The 17,205-nt window shown below is 45.7% G+C and overlaps 2 protein-coding genes across 3 annotated transcripts in view; one reads left to right on the top strand and one right to left on the bottom strand.

Moving 5' to 3' along the window:
* LOC119322174 (protein CTR9 homolog) overlaps nucleotides 1–3,122 on the top strand; it is an 18,087-nt gene extending 14,965 nt beyond the window's left edge. Inside the window, exons 21-24 of the mRNA XM_037595665.1 lie at nucleotides 1,087–1,353; nucleotides 1,444–1,515; nucleotides 2,228–2,518; nucleotides 2,724–3,122. Of these exons, the coding sequence (XP_037451562.1) occupies nucleotides 1,087–1,353; nucleotides 1,444–1,515; nucleotides 2,228–2,518; nucleotides 2,724–2,846 (753 nt within the window). The 3' untranslated portion in view covers nucleotides 2,847–3,122. The remainder of the gene's footprint in view (nucleotides 1–1,086; nucleotides 1,354–1,443; nucleotides 1,516–2,227; nucleotides 2,519–2,723) is intronic.
* A 6,759-nt stretch (nucleotides 3,123–9,881) lies between these two features.
* Nucleotides 9,882–16,210, bottom strand: LOC119323634 (actin cytoskeleton-regulatory complex protein PAN1-like). 2 transcript variants are annotated; one of them, XM_037597331.1, is made up of 7 exons: nucleotides 15,830–16,210; nucleotides 13,345–13,497; nucleotides 13,177–13,261; nucleotides 13,012–13,095; nucleotides 12,786–12,907; nucleotides 12,362–12,438; nucleotides 9,882–11,540 (listed from the first exon to the last, which is right to left on the bottom strand). In XM_037597331.1, the coding sequence occupies exons 1-7, from the start codon at nucleotides 15,976–15,978 to the stop codon at nucleotides 10,243–10,245; spliced, it is 1,968 nt and encodes a 655-aa protein (XP_037453228.1). In that variant the 5' UTR covers nucleotides 15,979–16,210; the 3' UTR covers nucleotides 9,882–10,242. The 2 variants fall into 2 exon arrangements, with proteins under 2 accessions (XP_037453228.1, XP_037453229.1); XM_037597332.1 differs by having other exon boundaries at nucleotides 13,177–13,240; nucleotides 15,830–16,209.
* Nucleotides 16,211–17,205: the final 995 nt, after the last annotated feature.

Genomic DNA, 17,205 nt, shown 5'->3' with positions numbered 1-17,205 from the left:
CTGCTATTATTAATAAAATTTACCATCTCCTGTATTTGGTTGGGTGGGACTGTGGGGGGCAGTATTCCACCCTGGACAAGCTCACTAAACTTGGAAGGAATGTCCCCAAGAAATGTTTGACAAGCCCATCTCACCCATTCGACCAAATAAGCTCATCCTTGCACAATTGGATGAGACAGGCCCATCTCACCCATTGACAATAGTTGGTGATAATTACTGCAAGATTGGGATTGATAAGTGATCTAGTTTCCGGTTGTTGAACCATGTTGTCAACTTGTGATGAACTTATTCCTCAGTAATCTGTTGTGAAAAAAATAGGCACATAAATAGGAAAACGCTGGTTAGCCAACCATAAAAATATATATAGAAGCTGATTACATAAACATGATGATCGTAATCCACCGAAATGCCAAATGCAGCTTAGTGTTAGCGTCTGCTGATTAGTGCATGATAACTATTATTAATGAAAGTTAATGGCATTATTTAATTAATTCTGATTAGTGCATGATAACTATTATTAATGAAAGTTAATGGCATTAATTAATTAATTAATAGCGTCCATTCATCCCAAACAAAATGCTGCACAATCTCATCCATCAAAGATGGAGTGTTTGTATTCCATCCTGAATTTTTGGGTTGTCCTATCCCATTCAACCTGACCCTATCCAAACACTACCTTGTGTGAACCACATGATCCTGGTGTTGCATATCTTAACTCATGGAGATTTAAGTAGCATCCAGGAAAAGTCCCCTGTTAAGATCTATACCAAACTTTTCCGTGCTGCAAGCTACAGAAGACGAGACTACTGCAATGTTTTGGCAATATAAATTGGGTAGTCCCATCTACAGACTTATTATAGCATAGATCTGACCCTGATATGCTGAAAGATGGTATTATGAATTACAGGCTTGCAGCTCTATTATAGGGAATAAAAGCCTCATGGCAGTTTTTTTCCTTCACTAAATAGATCGCTTCTTTTAGAGGCCATCGCCCACCTTCTTGTTTAAGATATGACAATCTATCATCTTGTATGTACTCTTTACTAACCGCAGAACTCATTTTTGCTGCATGCTTTCTTTTTCTAGGTTCGTGCAACAGTCTCTGAGCTTCAGAACGCCATTAGAGTGTTCAGTCTGTTGTCTGTTGCATCAACCTACCATTCCCATGGTTTTGATGAGAGGAAAATAGAAACTCATGTCGAGTATTGCAGACATTTGCTTGATGCTGCTAAGGTTCATCGTGATGCTGCTGAACAAGCTGAGAAGCAAACCAAGCAAAAATTGGAAGTTACCCGTCAAATTGCTTTAGCTGATGAAGCTCGCCGGAGGGCTGAAGAGCAGAGGAAATTCCAGGTCCTGTTCTTGCTGCATGTATTTCATCATAAATGTCTGTTTGTGTTTGAAAATATTATATGCTTATGGCTAATGTGGTGCTGGTAACAGTTAGAAAGAAGGAAGCAAGAGGACGAATTAAAGCAAGTAATGCAACAGGAGCAGCACTTTGAGCGTGTCAAGGTATTTTTATATATTACCATGCGTGTTTCAATGAGAGCTATAGTTGTCAATGGGTTCGTTCATAAGTGTTAAAGAATGATTCAAATCTACCCGTGAAATCGGCCTATACAAAGTTTTGAGCTAGAGCTACTAGACTTGCCTGCACGTACCAAAAATGAACTAGCATCCTTCCATCGGTTTTGGTCGGGTTGATTACAACCTGAGATTGAACACGGCTGTTCTTTGTTCGCCAAGGAGGACCACCTGTGATATGCCACTCCATTATTGAGATATGCTTGTTGGTATTGGCCCCAGGCCATTTGCGCCTACAGAAGACATAGTTTCTTTATACTGTGATGTGACACATTTTTATGGTTGCTTATGTGGAAAAGAGTATTCAATCACAAATAAGTTGCAATGTTTCCTCATGCTATTTGGAACCCTTTGGGAACAAGTTTCTCTATAGTATCTGTATTCTCATCTCGCACTATTGCATCACTGAATAATAGGCACTTTATCGGGAAATCAGTCAATAGTCTTCCAAGAATTTGTTATGTATAGCAATGGTGACAGACCATATTTTTCTTGTCCATTGTGTGAAAATCTGCTTTTGATCATGCAACATAAGTACCTAACCCAGGATTAGTTTCTCCAAAGCTGTAATGTCACAAGCACATTTGGTTTTTGCCTGACAGCTTAAAGCATGATTTGACAATGTACTGTTTCTCATTAGGAACAATGGAAAACATCCAACAACACCCCTGGTAAGAGAAAAGATAGGTCCAGGAATGAAGATGAAGATGGGGACAGTGGGAAGAAGAGGAGGAAGGGTGGCAAGAGAAGGAAGGATCAGAAGACAAAGATGCAATACGAAGATGATGAAGAAGATCAATACAGAAATGAACCAGACGAAGATGATTATGCAAACATGTCAAGGGATCCTGGCGGTGACAAACCAGAGAAAGCCCCAGATCACCTTCTTGCGGCTGCTGGTCTTGAGGATTCTGACGCCGAAGATGAAACGGTTAGGGTTCCTATTTCTTTCCCATAAAGTCAAAATACATTTATTTCTGCATCCAAGTTTGCTTGTTTTTCCTTTGGGGAGCTTTGATGTCTGTTTCCTGCTATGCAACGGAAGTTATTTTGCTCCATACATATGTGATTTAAACTGTTCATGCTCATCAGTGCTTTGGTGCAAAGTTGCCTTCATCTACTCTTTTGTATTGTAGGGTCATCCTCAATCCGTGATAGAGCGGAAGAGACGAGCATGGTCAGAATCTGACGACGAGGAACCAGTGCAGCGATCAGTGCAACCTACTACTAGCCCAGGCCCGAATGATCTGAGTGAATGAAATAAGTAGAAGGACAAAGCTCGCTCTTGACAGTGATGATACATTAGGTTATGATGTTGTTGTAGAAGTCCCAACAGTTTAATTTACTTTTGGGCTGTAACAAAATAATTTCTGTGGTAGTTTTTTTTAGGGAATTCGCAGTAGTTCTAGAGCTAAGAAAAGATAAACCTTAAGGGCCATGTTTGCCCCATACTAACCGAAGCACTGTATCCAATTCATGATACGTTTCTACGTTATCCTGTAGTATGTTTTATGAGTATCCTGTCTTTTCTGGTCTGGGCTTGTGTTGTAGTTTTTGCGGGGTGCTCCGTGTTAAGGGTGGAAATGCAAAAGCTAGCAACTTTTTGAAATAAAACTACGTTCCAGGTATGTGTGAGGCCACTTCATACCCTCACCTGCCCTTCTTGAGCTTACCCATCATCCTTGTCCATATTTGCCAACGGGTGCAATTTATTACCATACCCATTACTTGACAGGATACATATACCTGCGGGTAAAATTACCTATGTTTGCAAAACATCAATTTGAAGAACTCATATCAACACATACTTATAAACAACACATTTAATAAACAACATCATTTCTTGCAAACAACAACACGTCAAAGCAACATCACATAGTCATAAATGTTAACTCATAATCATATATTTTGAGTTCACAAATTCATGACAAAGTGTAGAGATAATTTGCCCATATTTGTATGATCCCATACCCACTTTACCCGATGGGTTTCAGATTTCCCTATTTATATACCCATGGGTAACTTTTTGTTCCATGCCTTTACTCTAATAGGATTTTTACCTGTAGGGCAGGTGGGTAATAGGTACCCATTGCCATTTTTAGATGCATAATTGTGCTTCCTGAGGTGGGGCATATCAAAACTGGAAAGGGAAAACAGGAAAATCAGTACAATCCTCTCTCCTTTCATGTGTCGAACGCGGGGCGGAGATCGGCCTTGTTGTGATCCCCACAAGGCTTGCCTCTTATCCATCAGACTAGTCCTACACCATTGGATAGTGATTTGGGCAGTCCTACGTGGAGCACACAAAACCATGCTTCCCAAAAATAAAATCACGGTTGTGCTTCCACTTGAAGCATGTGCTTACCGAAAAGTGAAAGACGGAGTTGCGCTTGCCAAAAAGTGAAAAGCAGAGTTCTGCACCGCGTGAAGCACACTTGTGCTTCCGTGCGAAAATCCCCCTGTGCTTTTAGAAAAGTGAAAAGCACAATGTTTACCGCGTGAAGCGCAAACTGTGCTTCCATGAAAAGTGAAAATCACGGTTATGCACCACGTGAAGCATGAAGTGTGCTTCTCAAGAAAAGTGAAGCGCAAAACGTGCTTCCGGTTTCCATTTTTATGTTTCCCTTCTTTTTTTTCGGTTTTCATTTTTCTTCGAGAAAAAAAGTTAAGAAGACCTATTTGCATAAGATCTAGTTTCAAAAATCTCAACGAGAAATGTGACAGTGAAAGCGGTTAATGATTTGGACACACAATTCAAGAGATAAACCATTCCGAAAAAAGAATGTATCAAAACACACACATGAAATTCACATGTTGCAACAAGCGTCACATAGGGGCATAGCTCCAAGCTGTCTCGGCTGTGTCCCGAGGTATAGCAGGAAACGCTTTGTTAACTATAGCAAAAGTATGGTATTGTAGCTACAGTACCACTATAGCCATAAGATTGGCCCACAGTGTCAATAGATCCTACCTACAGCACAGGAGTCACACATGTAGTGCGTCACTTGTCACACAAAGTCACAAACGAGATGAACCAGCGGCTCACGGCTGAGTACAGCAGAGAGGAAATTAAAATGGCGTTGTTTTAGATGGCTCCTACTAAAGCACCAGGTTCGGATGGGTTCTCGGCGCACTTCTTTCAAAGACATTGGGAGCTCTGTGGGGGGTGAAGACGAAGTTGAGGAGTTGAATGTGTAGGGAAACGTTGCAGAAAATAAAAGATTTTTCCTACGGTTTCACCAAGATCCATTTATGAGTTCATCTAAACAACGAGTGATACGAGAGAGATGCATCTACATACCACTTGTAGATCGCGTGCGGAAGCGTTCAAGAGAACAGGGTTGAGGTAGTCGTTCTCGTCGTGATCCTATCGTCGGAGATCCTAGCGCCGAACGGACGACACCTCCGCGTTCAACACATGTACGGTCAGCGTGACATCTCCTCCGTCTTGATCCAGCAAGGGGGAAGGAGAGGTTGATGAAGATCCAGCAGCACAACGGCGTGGTGGTGGATGCAGCAGGACTCCGGCAGGGCTTCGCCAAGCTACTGCGGGAGGAGGAAGAGGTGTAGCAGGGGGAGGGAGGCGCCAAGACTTAGGTGCGGCTGCCCTCCCTCCCCCCTCCTTTATATAGGCCCCCAGGGGGGGGGCGCCGGCCTTGGAGATCAGATCTCCAAGGGGGGGCGGCGGCCAGGGGGGGTGGAGTGCCCCCCAAGGCAAGTGGGGTGCCCCCCACCCTAGGGTTTCCAACCCTAGGCGCAGGGGGGCCCAAGGGGAGGGGGGTGCACCAGCACACTAGGGGCTGGTTCCCCTCCCACTTCAGCCCACGGGGCCCTCCGGGATAGGTGGCCCCACCCGGTGGACCCCCGGGACCCTTCCGATGGTCTCGGTACAATACCGGGTGACCCCGAAACTTTCACGATGGTCGAAACAGCACTTCTTATATATAATTCTTTACCTCCGGACCATTCCGGAACTCCTCGTGACGTCCAGGATCTCATCCGGGACTCCGAACAACATTCGTTTTGCTGCATACTCATATTCATACAACCCTAGCGTCACCGAACCTTAAGTGTGTAGACCCTACGGGTTCGGGAGACATGCAGACATGACCGAGACGGCTCTCCGATCAATAACCAACAACGGGATCTAGATACCCATGTTGGCTCCCACATACTCCTCGATGATCTCATCGGATGAACCACGATGTCGAGGATTCAAGCAACCCCGTATACTATTCCCTTTGTCACACGGTATGTTACTTGCCCGAGATTCGATCGTCGGTATCCCAATACCTCGTTCAATCTCGTTGTCGGCAAGTCACTTTACTCGTACCGTAATGCATGATCCCGTGACCAGACACTTGGTCACTTTGAGCTCATTATGATGATGCACTACCGAGTGGGCCTAGTGATACCTCTCCGTTATACGGAGTGACAAATCCCAGTCTCGATCCGTGTCAACCCAACAGACACTTTCGGAGATACCTGTAGTGCACCTTTATAGTCACCCAGTTACGTTGTGATGTTTGGTACACCCAAAGCACTCCTACGGTATCCGGGAGTTACACGATCTCATGGTCTAAGGAAGAGATACTTGACATTGGAAAAGCTCTAGCAAAACGAACTACACGATCTTGTGTTATGCTTAGGATTGGGTCTTGTCCATCACATCATTCTCCTAATGATGTGATCCCGTTATCAACGACATCCAATGTCCATAGTCAGGAAACCATGACTATCTGTTGATCAACGAGCTAGTCAACTAGAGGCTCACTAGGGACATGTTGTGGTCTAAGTATTCACACGTGTATTACGATTTCCGGATAATACAATTATAGCATGAATAAAAGACAACTATCATGAACAAAGAAATATAATAATAATCATTTTATTATTGCCTCTAGGGCATATTTCCAACAGAATGATACTATCCTAGTTCTCATTCCTAAGGTAACCAATCCCACATTACTGACGCAATTCCGCCCCATCAGTTTATGCAATGTACTCTACAAAATTGCGTCGAAAGTTATGGCAAACAGGTTGAAGTCCATCCTTCCTGTGATCATATCAGAGGAGCAATCGGCCTTTGTGGCTGGAAGGTTGATCATAGATAACATCATCTCAGCTTATGAGTGTTTAAACTTTATGAAGAGAAACAGATCAAAGAAAAATGGATTTTGTGCTCTCAAGCTTGACATGATGAAGGCCTATGATCGATTGGAAAGGGACTACCTTCGAGCTATCATGACTAAACTGGGGTTTGCTCCTGCCTGGGTCAACTCAATTATGAGGATGGTATGTTCAGTCAAGTTTTCGGTTATGTTTAATGGAAAGAAACTTGAGCAATTCACACCTTCACGAGGAATTCGACAGGGGGATCCAATATCACCTTACCTATTCTTGTTGGCAGCAGAGGGACTTTCGTGCCTTTTAAAAAACCAGACAGAGTCATCTCCAGTGCATGGGATCAAAGTGGCAGACACGGCGCCGCCGGTAAGCCATCTTCTTTTTGCAGATGACAACCTGTTGTTCGTCAAGGCTAGTGTTGAGGGGGCTATTCAGGTATCGTCTTTGTTGGAAACCTATTGCCAAGCTTCAGGACAGAAAATTAACTTGGATAAGTCTTCAGTTTTCTTCAGCAAGGGTTGCTCGCAGAGTGTTAGAGAGAGCATGAAAAATATTTTGAATGTTCACAATGAGAGCCTCTTAGAAAAGTACTTGGGCATGCCTACGGATGTTGGTAGCAGCAAAAATGGGGCCTTCAAATATTTGAAGGACAAAGTATAGAGCAAAGTTAAGGGATGGATGGAAAAAGTGTTGTCCTCTGGAGGGAAAGAAGTACTTATAAAGTCTGTAGCACAATCAATTCCTGTTTACTCTCTGGCATGCTTCAAGCTACCTCGGGGCTTTTGTCTTCATATTAATTTCATCATACACAAGTTTTGGTGCGGAAGCAAATGTGGTGAAAGGAAGACAAGTTGGGTCTCCTGGGAGAAGATGACAAGGCCAAAATATGAAGGTGGACTGGGTTTTAGGGATATTGAACTGTTTAATCTTGCTCTTTTGGCAAGACAGGCGTGGAGGATCCTACAAACACCAGAGACACTTAGTGCAAACTTTTTGAAAGCACGCTACTTTCCAACTACAGATTTTCTTGATGCTCCACTGGGCAGCCAACCATCTCAAATTTGGAGGGCAGGGAGATCCTCTCACAGGGACTCATCAAACGCATTGGTGATGGCAAAGATACTTTGATATGGAAACATAATTGGGTTCAAAAAGAGGCGTCCCTAAGGTCCATTGTTTGCTTGAGTCAACACAGGCCACAGTTCGCCGCCGAGCTAATCGATAGCTCGAATGCCAGGTGGAAGCAGGACGTGGTTCGAGCGACCTTTCTCCCAATTGATGCGGATGTGATTCTCAATATCCCACTAGCTACTCGACAATGCAGTGACTCCTGGGCATGTGCACATGAGCAGAAGGGTTCTTTCTCCGTCCGCTCGGCATATCGGATGCTCATCAATACAGAACTAAGAAGGGAGGCGTGGCTTGATGGCCGACCAGGTCCGACTAATAGGACGAGAGAAGAAACAAGCTGGGCCAGCCTTTGAAAGATTGTGGTTCCGTCAAAACTAAAGGTATTTCTATGGAGACTTGCACAATGCTCTATACCCATGGCGGATGTCCTCAGTCATCGTAATATGTCCACATCGTCGCGATGTGCTACCTGTGGAGACGAGGACTCATGGATGCATTCATTGATAACATGTACGATGGCTCGTTGTGTATGGGCGCTAAGCGACCCAGAGCTGGTTGGGCATGTGATTGCAACAGCAGAACCTAACGCAAAGGCGTTGATCTTCAGCATGCAAGAATCGTTGCCACATGAGGAGTTCACAAAGCTAACCGTGACACTGTGGGCCATCTGGTCGGCGCGGCGAAAGCTAATCCATGAAGGGGAACACCAGAGCCCGCTGGGGACACATTCGTTCATCACACGCTACTTGGCAGACTTGAGTATTGCTTTCTCGTCACATGAAATACCAAAGCCAAGGACAATTCCAGTGCGGGCACAAGAATGGATACCACCACCGGCAGGTCACCATAAGGTAAACATCGATGCAACTATCTGTAAACATCCTCCTGTGGGGGCTGTTAGTGCTGTCTGTTGGGATTAATCAGGAGCATATGCCGGGTCAGCGGCGGTGGTCTTCCCATGGTATGATCGATCCGAACATCTTGGAAGCTCTTGCATGTCACGAGGCTATTGCACTAGCCAGGGACCTCGCACTCACTCATATTAGGGTGGCTTCAGATTGCCTCTCGGTGGTCAAGGACATACAAACTGGAACTATGGGCACAATTGCCCCAATTGTGTAGTAGACCGACGACTCGAGCAGGGATTTTCAGTTCTGCTCTTTCACCCATGAGAGACGTCTTTCCAACAAGGAGGCTCATGGCTTAGCTAGACATGCTTTAAATTTAGGGGAGGGTCGCCATGTGTGGCAGTTATACCCTCATGATACTTCTATTATTCCTGTAATCCGCTCTATTGATCAATAAAGTAAAGCATGCTTCCCTCAAAAAAAAAATTGTCACCACCATAGGAAGTGGAAGTGATCTTTGCAAGAGGCATTCCTTAACTTAACTAGTGATTTTGTTTAGAGATTGTATTTGAGACCACATATACAAGGGACCAAACATCCATGCAGAGAACCAACTAAGCCCCAAACATGCATGTACGAGGCCTTGGTGATCGATCATGTTTGGGTTTGTTTTGAACAGCAATACAATACGACATAAAGCGGAAGTGCCGAACTAAACCCTCTTTTAGGGCTTAATCGGTTAATCTTCTCCCAAGAGGGTTGGAGAGGATTGACAAAGATTGGGACGTATTTTGGCTTAGAAGGGGCTTAAACCCCCCTCGAATCCCTTCAATCCTTTTGGATCCAAACTCAACCGAACAAGGCCTTAAGGAAATAGGACCATACCGTCTTTTTAAAAGAAGAATCCTTCAGTCTCCCAACCAAAAGCACTAATTAAACTGCACCTTGGATGTGAGTGTTTGGTTAGCTTATTATCGCTGCACAAATGTAAGGTAGTAGCTTCCAGAGCTTCCATGGTCATGTCAAGATAATTTCGTCTAGCAAATGGCATGCTCACAAAAACACCATGGCAAGGCAAGATCAATGAAAAGATACGCAAAACGTTTGCGTATCCGCGGTACAAAAAAAGGAGTGGCAATGACCAGTAAAACCGCACGCAGAAGGATACGCGGGATGGCTCGAATGATCTAGCGAGCACAAGAAAGTCTCGACTTTCCCATGATACACGCATGTTTCAACGTTACAATGCAGCTAACTACATGCTTCAGTTCACCATGCCCCTAAGCCAGTGTCTCAGAAAACATCACAGAAAGGGAGTCGTAGCACCACGCGCCATCTCACAGGATGTTAATTTCGCCCTTTAGATCAGAGCTCTATGCCTCCACAGCAAATCAGTCATGCTGGCTTGACGATGCTAAGATTAAACACTGGTTCGACGCTTAAACGACAGTGATAAGTTACTGCTAGTACTAGTACTACCTACCTATAGTAAGCACTGACCGGGAATTTAATCCAGGATAAGCAGGGTACAGGGTGATGGAGAAGGAGTTCAGTCATCATCATCGTCAGAGATGTCTATCACGGCAGGCCAACTTGTTGGATTTGGAGGTGTTAGACCAGGCGGGTCAGCCGAACGAGGTGGAACTGGAACCACCTGATCAGCGGCGATGGAGCACGGAGCTGGTGGCTGTGACTGATCTGCATGGGCCTGAGCCATCACCTGGTCAGCAGGAGCAGCAGCAGCAATGTCCACGCTTGAAGATGGATCAGGTCGGCCTCCATGGTCCGCGGGAGGGATGACAACGTTCATGGATGGAGCTGGTGGCTGGGACTGACCTCCAGCTCCAGGGTCTTCAGCCAGCACCTGATCAGCGGGAGGAGCAAGAACATCCATTGATGGAGCTTCAGCCATCACCTCGTCATCGATAGCAATGACCTCCAAGTGTAGAGGCGGTGGCTCGGTTTGTCCAGACGAGACCTCCTCATCCGGCCGGGCCTCCATGGAGCGTGAATGTGCTGCTCTCTGAACCAAGCGTTCCCTGTCCCTTCTCCTCTGCACCGTTCTCTTGTTCACGAGCGGCTCGGCCGATCCACTGGAGCACTCTGATTCATAGAAGTTCAGCCACAGGCTGAAGCAAACGTACTCTTTCTCCTTGGCAGAGCCCCTAGCTTCGCTTCTCGCCGCCTGCCTCGCCGGCGCAGCCCGGTTCGATTGCTTCCGTTTGCTCCGGGTCAGAGGGGCGGCAGGCTGAACGGTTATCATCGGAGAGTCTTCAGGCCGATGCTGCCTCCGTGTCTTCATCGAGGAGCTGGATTTGGCCGGCTGCTTGACCGTGCTTTGAGTGGCAGCAGGCCGGGAAATGTGCTTCTCCAACGCGGCCAGGCCTTGCCCTAGCTTCGGTTTCTTCTGAGATGCAGAAGGCTGCACACTGAATCTCTGAACGTCCTTCCTGGAGGTGTTGCTTCTCGGCGAGTTTGCATTGTTGCAACTCCTCCCCGGAGAGAAAAGCCCGTGCTCCTCCGACGTAACCGATGATTGCTTCCGTTTCAGCCGTCTGCTCCGAGGGGCAGCAGAGAGAACAATTGCCTTCTGAGAGTCATCCCCCTTCTTTGAGGTGCTACTGCCCAGTGACTTTACGTTGTTGCTAAGCAAATGCTCGCGCATCGCCCATGCGACAAGCTCTTGCTTCTGCTTTCTCCGAGGGGCGGCCGACACAACAATTGCTTTCTGAAAGTCTTCAGGTATATTTCTCTTGCGTGCCTTCTTCAGGGAGCTATTCTCTTGCACTTCATCTGAATCTGATTGCTGTACAGCTCCTTGTTGTGACTTGGACATTTTGGTTGTACCTGAAGAAGTCATGTTGTAAGTTGATATGGTAGCAAGTTACCTGTAGCAAAGAATTGTCTTTGGGGACTACTGTGAAGTCTATGTTCTTGTTGGCGAACAATATTTCGTACTAATGCTGGAAGTACCAAAGTTCACATAATAAAATTAAACAAAAAAATCACTATAGCAACGCGTTTACATGACCCACCAAGTTACGCGCAAAAATAGTTACCATACAGTGGACTTGATCTTCATTTGTTAGATATCATGGTTTCAGTTTTAATGCCACTCCTGACACAAACACCTGTTTTTTCCCTTAGTTGTATAGCATAAGCAAAATAATCTATAATAGATAAAAACACCTACAGCATCAGCCAAGAATTTTATAATACATGGTAGCTATCTTGATTCTTGAATATTTAGGGATTATAGCTGATATATTTTTTGTTAGATATCATGGTTTCAGTTTCAGTGCCACTCCTGACACAAGCACCTTATTTTTCACTTAATTGTATATATAGCATCAACAAAAGAATCTATAATAGATAAGAGGTCACACCTACAACATCAGCCAAGAATTTTATAACACATGGTAGCTATCTTGATTCTTGAATGTATCAAGCTACAGAATAAAAAACAAAATGTGGACACAAACAGTTGCATGCATGCTGACAACTTAAGATACAAGAATGTAAGAATAACCATAAACGGGACAGATTTTAGGTGAATGCGTGTAGTGGTAAAACTGAAGCAGAGGAGCCAGGTTTGACCTCTATTCTCGTTATGGTTAGTTTGGAGCTCATAACCGATGGCGTATTAGATAATTGATTCTGACATTTACCTTTTGGAGCCATCTTTTGTCCTGGTGTCACTGCTGGTTTGGTCACCACGTATTTACCACGACAAGCCTTCTTGTGGCTGCAGAAAATAGCATCAGTCAATACACCTATGAAGTTTTCTCAAACACATACACCTTTGAAGTTCACCATGCAAACATTAGTTGAAAGTAAACATTATCTAGAGACACCAGTCTCTGAGAGTATTAAAAATAACAAACAAACGGCATATGCATCTAGTTACGAGTTTGAGACGTCATTCTGCATCTAAATGATTCAGAGGCAAATTTCAAAGAGAAATGAACCACCCAGAGTTCAAGCCTTCAGCGGCATATCTTGTCGACTTTGTGCGAGGAAGAAAATCAAGAGTGTGAGGTACAATAATTAAGAATGTGAGTTATATGTCAGGGTAAATTTGTGCAGTCTTACTTGTGCCAGTGGCAAAGCTTGTTGCGACAGGTTGGATGTTCGCTAACATTCTCGATACAGCAGGAATCAGATGGAGGTCCCAGGCCCTTGGCCCTCACAAGTGTATTGCCACACTCGTCACACTGAAATATAAAAAATTGAACATGCCAGTAAGAGGTAAACCAGATTGAAATTTACTAACAAAAAGGAAAACACTAAAAAGAGAAGTATGCATGGAAAGTAGTACCTTCCACAAAAAACCCTGCATGTTGCAGGATTTTTCCTGACTGAAATCATGGGTGGTGGTGATACAGTAGCCACCTGTTGGTCTCTGGGTAGTGTGGCGCAAGCAAAAGCCAAAATCATCAACGGACTGAAATGGTTAAAAACACATCTGCCAGAAAATACTAACCGCGTAATCCTCGACGGAGCTAGTGTTGATAGCATCCATCCAATCACGGAAAGCAGGACCATGGCTGCATGAATGCACACGAAAACTTAAGCATCAGGTAGGCAGGCATGCTAGGAGAAGACTAAGATTGGAACACATAATCTTACTTGAAAGGACACAAGTATTTACCCGAGGCTCGTCAGACCACGCTTTACGAATACGATTCCATGAATCATGAGATGCAGCAGGGCGTTCTTCAGATCGGCATTTGTGCGATATCGCGGCATTGGCTTGTAGAGTGTTATTTTGCTCAGGCCTCCAAGGGAACAGTATCCGAAAGAACTGCTTGTGTACAATCGAATCAGTGCTTTCTTTATATTATTTTTCATAATAAACCAAGTCAATTTAATAATTGAAAAAATAACACTCCCTCTGTATACTAATATAAGACGTTTTAGCTCACTATTTACTGGCCTAGGGATTATATTACTAGATAACACACTCACGTTTTATAGCCCAGAATCAACATACAGTAAGGAAATGCTCTTGCTAAAGTCTACATATCTAGCTAATGCGATAATGAGTGCAGAAACTACAGCAGCCAAAGTGTAAAGGTGGCGCCGGTTTTAGAGACTTCAGAATGTTCAATCAAGCCCTCCTTGCTCGCCAAGCTTGGAGGCTACTGACTAGGCCGGACAGCTTGTGTGCACAACTGTTGAAGAGCAAATATTATCCGAATGGGAAGTTGGAAAATACTGCATTCGCAGGGAATGGGTCTTCAACGTGGACAGCAATCAGTTATGGTCTTGAATTGCTAAAGAAGGGCTTAATCTGGAGAGTTGGAGACGGGAAAAGTATTAGAATTTGGAGGGATAGTTGGATCCCTAGGCCCTTTTCATATAAGCCAATTTCTGTTCAGGGGCGGTGCAGAATTCGCTATGTTTCTCAGCTGCTGAATGACAATGGGTCGTGGAATGTTAACACACTGCATTCAGCCTTCTTACCATGTGATATATCAGAAATATTGAAAATCAAAGCTTCACCTAGACCAGGTGAAGATGTGATCGCTTGGGGGCCGGCTAGAAGTGGTACTTTTTCAGTCAAGTCGGTGTATAATCTTGCCTTTGAAGAATCTTGCAGATCGACAGCTCAAGCATCTAGCTCAGCACCGGATGGACGGCGTAGTTGCTGGCAGATTATAATTATTTGGAAAAGCCATGTGCCTCCTACTGTCAAGAATTTTGCATGGCGTGCATCGGTGGACTCTCTCCCTACTTGGCAGAACAAATATAAACGGGGTCTTGAGTTATCAGGGACATGCCCTGTTTGTAATCGAGAAACGGAAGACACTTTCCATGCTCTCTGCCGTTGTCCCTTAGCTGTGCAAATGTGGAAGTGCATGCAATTGAATTGGCGGCTGCCGAATCTGGAAGAGGTTCAAAACACAGGAAGGGAGTGGCTGCTGAATGTGCTCCATCCTTTGCCTGAGATTGATAGGTGCATGCTCTTAATGACCCTCTGGCGGGTGTGGCACAACCGAAATGAAGTGACCCATGATAAGGTCCCTCCTTCGTTGAAGGTGTCAAGGAGCTTTGTGGTTAGTTATGTGGACTCATTGGTGACTCTCAAAAACTCAGATTGCAACCAAAACAAGGGGAAGCATACTATCTCGTATGAGCATCTGTCCAACTGTACACACACTGCCACGGCTGCAGTTCCTGATGTCAAATGGACAAAGCTTAACATCGACGGGTCTTGGACTACTGATGACCGAGCAGGTGCCGGAATGGTTCTTCGCGATAGTACTGGGAGCATTATTTTCTCTTCATGCAGATGCAGAGTACTTTTCTCTTGCAGGAATGCTCTTGAATCTGAACTTTCTGCTTGTATGGAAGGTTTATCTATCGCTTTACAGAGAACTGATCTTCCAATACAGGTGGAGATGGATTCTTTGGAGGCAGTAAATATGATCAATGATGATAACACGAACAGATCCATTTTTGCTACTTTGGTGCGTGAGATTAAGCTATTAAGGGAACTCCGTGAGACCACCTTTATGCACATTAAGCGTAGTCAAAATAGTGTTTGTGATTTCTTAGCAAAGTTTGCTACAAGTGAAGAAAGAACCGTTGTTTGGTTAAACTCTGGCCTGTCAGAGGTTATTGAACTTTGTAATTCAGACTGTAGCCTTGCTACAACTTGATCAATAGAATTTTCACCCGCAAAAAAAAAAGATAATGAGTTCATGAAGGAAGTGCTGCGATCTGTAAAGAAGGTCGAGCTGAGCTCAAGCAAGCAATCAATGGGGAAAATGCTATATTTAAAAAAAAAGTGAAATCAAGATTTGACGCCATTGCACCATTGGACGGAAAAATCGACTTAGACCGAAATAAAATCAAAATCTTTTATGCAAATCGAAGTGGGGAGTGTCAAATGCTGCTAAACAACGAACATCTTTTGAGGCGATTAGGGAGAATCTATAGCGCCGCCATCCTAAGCAGGATTGTTCTTTGAAAGACGCTAGAAAATAAATTCGTCGGGCAAGCCATCTCCTAACGGCCGGGGAGTCGATCGGGGTCTCCAGCAAAATCCTGGCGCCCACCCCGACGGTCCAACCCCCCCACCCACCCCCGCAAGAGTCAAAGAAACGGGAGCCCAAGAGGCGGATGCGCACCTGATCGTCTTGGCGCGCGGGGCGGCCCGCTCGACGGAGAAGCCGGCGCCGGCGAGCGCGCCGCGGAAGTAGAGGTCGTCGTAGTGCCGGAACAGCTCCTGCAAGCCCGGGTTCTCGTCCTCGGCCTCCGGATCCTGCCCCGCCTCCATGGCCTCCCCCGCCTCACAAGCCCACGCCTCAGGCGAGCGCCGGCGGCAGCTTCGCGGGCAAGGATAGATGAAGCGGCACTGCGGCAGCAGCAAGATCTCTCCCTCCCTCCCTCTCTCCTCTCCTCAGGCGAGCGGCGGCGGCAAGGAGAACCCGCGAGGGGGAAAGGGGTGCGGGGGGATTGGGGTTTTAAGGCCTCCGCTGCCCCGTGCATGAAAGAATGGCGAGTGAGAGTGAGTGAGAGAGAGAGAGAGAGAGGGGGTAGAGTAGGAGCTAGGAGAGGTGCGTCGTGGGAGTGTCAGCGATGCTGACGCGCGGGCCCGCGTGGAGACGCTGGTTCCGCGTGGGCGCTGCTGTACGGACACTCGTGCGTGTGGAAGAGAGGCGCAGAGGGGGACGCTCTGGAGGCGCTGCGTGGGCGGACGGCTGGGATGCCGCGACGCTTGGCGTGGGCGCGGCCTGAGCCGCCGGATTGAAAAGGAAAGGTCACGCGCGGACTTGACTTGGCCTAGCATGTGGGTGGGTGGGCCCGCGCCCGGCGGGAGCTACAGGAGTGGGACTCGACGTGGGAATGAAAAGGGGCAAAGGCGCTTCCGCAGAAAGGACTGGAAGCGCATACCAGAAGTGCGCAACTTCTTTTTTACTGTGCCAATCCTGTTCAACTTTTGTTTCTACCGCGTACTAGCGTTGAAAGCAAAACTTTTATCTTTACTGCGCTCACGCTTGGATTTAGTGGATTTTACTGGATTCTCGTAGCGAGCTCGGTTCCCGAGGGATGGTTTTATCTGGCCCGTTTGGAGCAGAGGGGAAAAGCACCGATGGAATTTATTCCAAGCACTGTTTCTGCCACAGGGTTCCGCAGGAAACCAGAAAAATCCACCCGAACCTGTGCCGCACTGCGTACGGAGAAGGAGGCGGAGATGCTCAGGCCGACTCGAGCTCGGCCGACAAAAATGTTTCTTTCTTCCATATGGTCTTTTTAATCAATCAAGAAACCGGAGCAAAACCACAAGCTAGTTTCTTCCTCGCAACTGAAATTTTACATTGTAAACGAATATGACCACCTTTGAGATAGAAATGAAGACGAGAGCAAGTATCACATGATCGAGAACGTTGCTACATGCACGACAATGGCTGCGCGTTTTTTGCACCACAACTCAACTCGGCCTTCCATCATGTGTGTTGGAACATGGTTGTTGCATCACATGTCCTCTGACAATCAGGTTCAA

The sequence above is a fragment of the Triticum dicoccoides genome, chromosome 6B, assembly GCF_002162155.2.
Source record: "Triticum dicoccoides isolate Atlit2015 ecotype Zavitan chromosome 6B, WEW_v2.0, whole genome shotgun sequence".
In the NCBI taxonomy this organism is placed as follows: domain Eukaryota; kingdom Viridiplantae; phylum Streptophyta; class Magnoliopsida; order Poales; family Poaceae; genus Triticum; species Triticum dicoccoides.
Note: the sequence above shows the minus strand (reverse complement) of the source record. Positions and strands in the feature narration are given on the sequence as shown.

Coding starts and splice junctions, on each gene's coding strand:
- LOC119323634 (XM_037597331.1), bottom strand. CDS start 15,978: ATGGAGGCGGGGCAGGATCCGGAGGCCGAGGACGAGAACCCGGGCTTG. Junction 13,096..13,176: donor GCTCCGTCGAGGATTACGCG/GTTAGTATTTTC, acceptor CACACTACCCAG/AGACCAACAGGTGGCTACTG. Junction 12,908..13,011: donor TGCAGGGTTTTTTGTGGAAG/GTACTACTTTCC, acceptor TTTATATTTCAG/TGTGACGAGTGTGGCAATAC.